The sequence below is a fragment of the Salvelinus alpinus genome, chromosome 25 (genome assembly GCF_045679555.1).
Source record: "Salvelinus alpinus chromosome 25, SLU_Salpinus.1, whole genome shotgun sequence".
Taxonomy (NCBI): Eukaryota; Metazoa; Chordata; class Actinopteri; order Salmoniformes; family Salmonidae; genus Salvelinus; species Salvelinus alpinus.
The window spans coordinates 35,335,873-35,342,272 of NC_092110.1; the positions used below are offsets into that span (position 1 = coordinate 35,335,873).

The 6,400-nt window shown below is 40.8% G+C and overlaps 1 protein-coding gene across 1 annotated transcript in view; it reads right to left on the bottom strand.

Annotated features, from left to right (window-relative positions):
- LOC139553869 (transcription cofactor vestigial-like protein 2) overlaps window positions 1-6,098 on the bottom strand; it is a 12,744-nt gene extending 6,646 nt beyond the window's left edge. Inside the window, exons 1-2 of the mRNA XM_071366624.1 lie at window positions 5,784-6,098; window positions 1-252 (exon numbers count right to left, since the gene is read on the bottom strand). The exon at window positions 1-252 is cut by the window's left edge and continues 64 nt beyond it. Coding sequence (XP_071222725.1) covers window positions 1-252; window positions 5,784-5,870 — 339 coding nt within the window. The 5' untranslated portion in view covers window positions 5,871-6,098. The remainder of the gene's footprint in view (window positions 253-5,783) is intronic.
- Between the last annotated feature and the right edge of the window lie 302 nt (window positions 6,099-6,400).

Here is a 6,400-nt window from a genome sequence, read left to right on the forward strand (position 1 = left end):
GAAGTGTTCGTCCACCACACTGCTGATGTCCCCTTGGTAGTACGTGAAGAGGATGCAACGCGACGTCAGGTACTCAGCCTCGGGGACTTCCTGTTTCTCCTTAGGGCCTTCCTCCGGTCGCGTGGCGGAGGGATATGAGGAAGAGGAGGAGCCGGGGCCTGCCGACACCCCCCCGGGACCCCTTTGCATCCCCCTGCTTTCCATCAGGAAGTCTCTGCGGCGAGGAGAGGTGCTCCTCAGACCGACTGGTGCCTGGAGGGGGAGGGAGGGGGGTGGGGGCAATAGACAGTTGTTAGGAGGGAGAGAGATCTGGTAGACATCACGTCTATTGTGACATGAGACGTGTGTGTGTGTGTGTGTGTGTGTGTGTGTGTGTGTGTGTGTGTGTGTGTGTGCGTGTGTGTGTGTGTGTGTGTGTGCGTGTGTGTGTGTGTGTGTGTGTGTGTGTGTGTGTGTGTGCGTGCGTGTGGGTGTATTGACTAATAGTCCTGTAATCATGACACTGTTTTTTCCACAACTATTCAAACAAAATCAGTGTCTTCCAATTGCCAAACAACTAAAATGCTGAGCCATAACAGAAATGTAATCGTTAGCTTTGATAATGGAATGTTGAGAAACAGAGCACTGTATGGCTTCTAATAGACCTCGTTAATAAGCTGTCCATACAGTCATTTTGTGTAGCCAAAACAACCAAATAGGTTGCTTTACAACAACAATTAAAAAAATACAAATCTGTAACGATTTCCTATGAGTACATACCCATAACGCATTCATTACACAGCTACAAGCATTTAATGAACGCGTTATAACAGGTCCTAACTTGATTATTAAAAGGTTAATGAAATATATCCAGAGCAGATCTATAGAGCTTTCATGGCATGCTATAGAAGAGCTCATATTTACAAGAGCTCATATTTACAGGAGCTCATATTTACAAGAGCTCATATTTACAGGAGCTCATATTTACAAGAGCTCATATTTACAGGAGCTCATCTTTACAGGAGCTCATATTTACAGGAGCTCATATTTACAAGAGCTCATATTTACAAGAGCTCATATTTACAAGAGCTCATATTTACAAGAGCTCATATTTACAGGAGCTCATATTTACAAGAGCTCATATTTACAAGAGCTCATATTTACAGGAGCTCATATTTACAAGAGCTCATATTTACAAGAGCTCATGTTTACAAGAGCTCATATATACAAGAGCTCATATATACAAGAGCTCATATTAACAAGAGCTCATATTTACAAGAGCTCATATTAACAAGAGCTCATATTAACAAGAGCTCATATTTACAAGAGCTCATATTAACAAGAGCTCATATTAACAAGAGCTCATATTTACAAGAGCTCATATTTACAAGAGCTCATATTAACAAGAGCTCATATTTACAAGAGCTCATATTAACAAGAGCTCATATTAACAAGAGCTCATATTTACAAGAGCTCATATTTACAAGAGCTCATATTTACAAGAGCTCATATTTACAAGAGCTCATATTTACAAGAGCTCATATTAACAAGAGCTCATATATACAAGAGCTCATATATACAAGAGCTCATATTAACAAGAGCTCATATTTACAAGAGCTCATATTTACAAGAGCTCATATATACAAGAGCTCATATATACAAGACCTCATATTTACAAGAGCTCATATTTACAAGAGCTCATATTTACAAGAGCTCATATTTACAAGAGCTCATATTTACAAGAGCTCATATTTACAAGTGCTCATATTTACAAGAGCTCATATATACAAGAGCTCATATATAGTTATCTTAATAGATACATTATTACAAAAGACCAAACATGTGATTATGTGATCACCAAACAAAAATTATGCTGATACACTATATTTACAAAAGCATGTGGTCACCCCGTCAAATGAGTGGATTCTGCTATTTCAGCCACATCCGTTTGCTGACAGTTGTATACAATTGAGCACACAGCCAGGCAATCTCCATAGACAAACATTGGCAGTACTGAAAAGTTCAGTGACTTTCAACGTGGCACTGTCATAGGATGCCACCTTTCAACAAGTCAGTTTGTCAAATGTCTGCCCTGCTAAAACTGCCCCGGTCAACTGTAAGTGCTGTTATTGTGAAGTGGAAAAGTCTAGGAGCAACAATGGCTCAACTGCGAGGTAGTAGGCCACACAAGCTAACAGAACGGAACGGCCAAGCGTCCTCGGTTGCAACACTCACTACCGAGTTCCAAACTGCCTCTGGAAGCAATGTCAGTACAATAACTGTTTGTCAGGAGATTCATGAAATGGGTTTCCATGGCCGAGCAGCCGCACACAAGCCCTAAGATCACCATGCGCAATGCCAAGCCTCGGCTAGAGTGGTGTAAAGCTTGCAGCCTTTGGACTCTGGGGCAGTGGAAACGCATTCTCCGGAGTGAGGAATAACGCTTCACCATCTGGCAGTCTGACGGACTAATCTAGGTTTGGCGTATGCCAGGAGAAAGCTACTTGCCCCAATGCATAGTGCCAACTGTAAAGTTTGGTGGATGAGGAATAATTGTCTGGTGCTGTTCGTCATGGTTTGGGCTAGGCCCCTTAGTTCCAGTGAAGGGAAATCTTAACGCTACAGCATACAATGACATTCTAGACGATTCTGTGCTTCCAACTATGTGGCAACAGTTTGTGGAAGGCCCTTTTCTGACAATGCTCCTGTGCACAAAGCGAGGTCCATACAGAAATGGTTTGTCGAGATCGTTGTGGAAGAACTTGACTGGCCTGCGCAGAGCCCTGACCTCAACCCCATCGAACACCTTAGGGATGAATTGGAACACCGACTGCGAGCCAGGCCTAATCACCCAACATCACTGCCGACCTCACTAATGCTCTTGTGGCTAAATGGAAGCAAGTTCCCGCAGAAATGTTCCAACATCTAGTGGAAAGCCTTCCCAGAAGAGTGGAGGCTGTCATAGCAGCAAAGGGGGACCAACTCCATATTAATAGCCAATGAGCATGTGTCCACATACTTTTGGTCATGTAGTGTATATAGCCTTTACTAGCCCCATTTCCCACCACAGACCGGTACATACTGCAGACCCGTGACTTACCATCTTCTTCTCACTGAGGTCAATGTCGCCTAAAGATTCTCACATGCCTGAATCCTCAGGGTAAATGTGAACGGATCAAATTGTGTAGTTGAGGATCATATCATAACTCTTTCACAACTCATTAGCAGTCCTTTTTGCACATCACAATTAGGCCTAAGTTGGTCATACTGATCTATAACATGAAAGGTTTATGTACGAATTCTATGCAGTCTAAGTAAAGTGAAATATTTGTTCCTATTCATAAAGCGTTTATAGCTAAGCACTTCATGGTAATTAACTGTGCAGATTGCCACTCTGATCTAGAACACCAACATTCAAAGTTTATGTATGAATTCACATTGTGGGGATCTTCATGAACATTTGACCTCAGTGAGCAGAAGAAGGTAAGTCACAGGCCTATACTGGTCCGTGGGAGAAATGGGACTGGTACAGGCTATATCACCAGCATAATTCTCCAAATGTGGTTTGGCCTTTTGGCAAATTCTACCAAACTACCAAGGGGACATCAGCAGTGTGGTGGAGGAACACTTCTCCAGGGCACTCAGCTCCTACATGGAAGGAGAGGGCAACCCTGCTTTGGAAGAAGAACAATTTTGCGAACAGCCATTATGGTGACAGTACGCTGTCATCATTATGATGCATATATATACAATGCCTTCATTCTTACCCCTTTACTATATTGTGTTGTCTTACAAGCCTGAATTCAAAATGGATTAAATATATTTTTTTAAATCTCACTCATCTACACCCTTTAATGACAAAGTGAAAACATGTTTTCAGACATTTTTGCCAATGTATTGAAAATTAAATATAGAAATATCTCATTGACATAAGTATTCACACCCCTGAGTCAATACTTTGTAGAAGCACCTTTGGCAGCGATTACAGCTGTGAGTCTTTCTAGGTAAGTCTCTAAGAGATTTCCACACCTGGATTATGCAACAATTGCCAATTATTATTTTCAAAATTCTTCAAGCTCTGTCAAATTGGTTGTTGATCATTGCTAGACAACCATTTTCAAGTCTTGCCATAGATTCTCAAGTAGATTTAAGACAAAACTGTAACTCGGCCACTCAGAAACATTCACTGTCTTCTTGGTAAGCAACTTCTGCGTAGATTTGGCCTTGTGCTTTAGGTTATTGTCCTGCTGAAAGGTGAATTCATCTCCAAGTGACTGAACCAGGTTTTTCTCTAGGATTTTTCCTGTGCTTAGCTCCATTAAGTTTATTTTTTATCCTGAAAAACTCCCAAGTCCTTAACAATTACAAGCATGCCCATAACATAATGCAGCCACCACTATGCTTCAAAATATTGAGTGGTATTGGATTTGCCCCAAACATAATAGTTTGTATTCAGGACAAAAAGTTAATTGCTTTGCCACATTTTTTGCAGTATTACTTTAGTGCCTTGTATTCTGTACAAGGCTGAATATGCATGTTTTGGAATATTTTGTATTCTGTACAGGCTTCCTTCTTTTCACTCTGCCAATTAGATTAGTATTGTGGAGTAACTACAATGTCATTGATCCATCCTCAGTTTTCTCCTATCACTTATTTAGGTTTGCCATAACAAAGGGGGCAGAATACTTATTGACTCAAGACATTTCAGCTTTTCATTTTCAAATAAAAAACACAATTCCACTTTGACATTATGGGATATTGTGTGTAGACCAATGACAAAAAAAATCTAAATGTAATCCATTTTAAATTTAGGCTGTAACACAACAAAATGTGGAAAAAGTCAAGGGGTGTGTATACTTTCTGAAGGCCCTGTATATATATTACAAAAAAAAAAAACTCAGTTGGGGTCTCAATTTACTGTTAGAATAGTTAGAATAGAGTTAGAATAGTAGAATACACAAGCTGCACTCACTGACGGTCACTCAACTAGCCCATGTTAGTTAAACATTTGTAGATTGATAAATTAGTCTAGTTAGTCTAGCCAGCTATCTAAACGTGCAGTAATCATGGAAGAATGACTCAGGGGCCCTGACCTCCAGGGGGCCCCCATTGATTGTTTTAGTCACTCTCAGTCAGATATCATACTAACATAGGTCATTGTGAAATGTGTAGAATTGCAGAAAATTGGCTGTAAAGCGGCACACATAAAATTCTGTAAAACAAACTCATTAGATTACTTTTTGTTAGTAAAATACATTTTCTGCTAACAGATCCCTCTGTAGGTATTAAATTATAGTTTTTAATCCCGGTTAGAGTTAATGTGAGGTAATGTTTAGCGGTTAATTATATAGCTAATAGGCTATGTGTTTGTAGATACTGAGGTAATGAAGCTATAGCAACCAATGTGATAATGTCTGGGGTCATTTTTGCTTGTTTTTGCTGTTCTCCAAATAGCATTTTAGAAAAAAATGATTTTATATTTCAGTAAATTAGCTTAAACTCTTATAACAATTCTTGGGTGTGGATCCCCCCGTGCAGACATCACTAAAACTCAGACCCTGGTTACCGCCCTGTATACCTAAATATGAGCTCTTGCATAGCATGACAGGATATATTTAATTAACCTTTAATAATACGGTTGTCGACCTGTTATAATATGTTCATGAAATGCTTATAGATGTGTAATACATGCTTTATGGATATGTCCTCAAAGTAAATAGTTACCCAAAAGTATTCTCACAATGCAAAGTTTTTCTCGTGCATTTAAGTCATTAACTGGAAACCTTTCCAAAGCGCCTCCTTACCTGGACGCTGTTGATGAACGCGGGAGTGGCTGGCGCGTACGGTGCGTAATGTCCATAGGCTGGGTACATAACATCCAAACAACTCATGGTAATGGCACGGTGTCCTCTCCGGCCAGGGAAGGGAAGTGTTGCCCTGTCGTATGGAAACCGGCGTTGTGACAGAGAGACAACATTCCGCTCGCTAGCAGCAATGCAACGAACTAAGCAAGACGCTCCAGCTCCGTCAGTGGAAACGCGCAGCAAGCAGCACGAGGCGTGACATCACCCCAGAGCGCTCTCTCCACTACTGCACGCAAACAACAGCTGTGCTCTCAGATTGTGCTGAGAGAGGTTTAAAGAGCAAAACAGACACAAGAGTGTCCTGTACATCTCGACCCCACCCACCCAGTAGTGGCTCCCCCCTAAAATAAATGCTTGGATTTGTAATGTGTTTACATATTACATCATTATACTGTATACAGAACAATAGGCTATATTGTGTATACACTGAGTATACTAAACATTAGTTACACCTTCCTAATATTGAGTTGTACCCCTCTTTTGCCCTCAGAACAGCCTCAATTCGTCAGTGAATGGACTCTACAAAGTGTCAAAAGCGTTCCACAGGGATGCTGGCC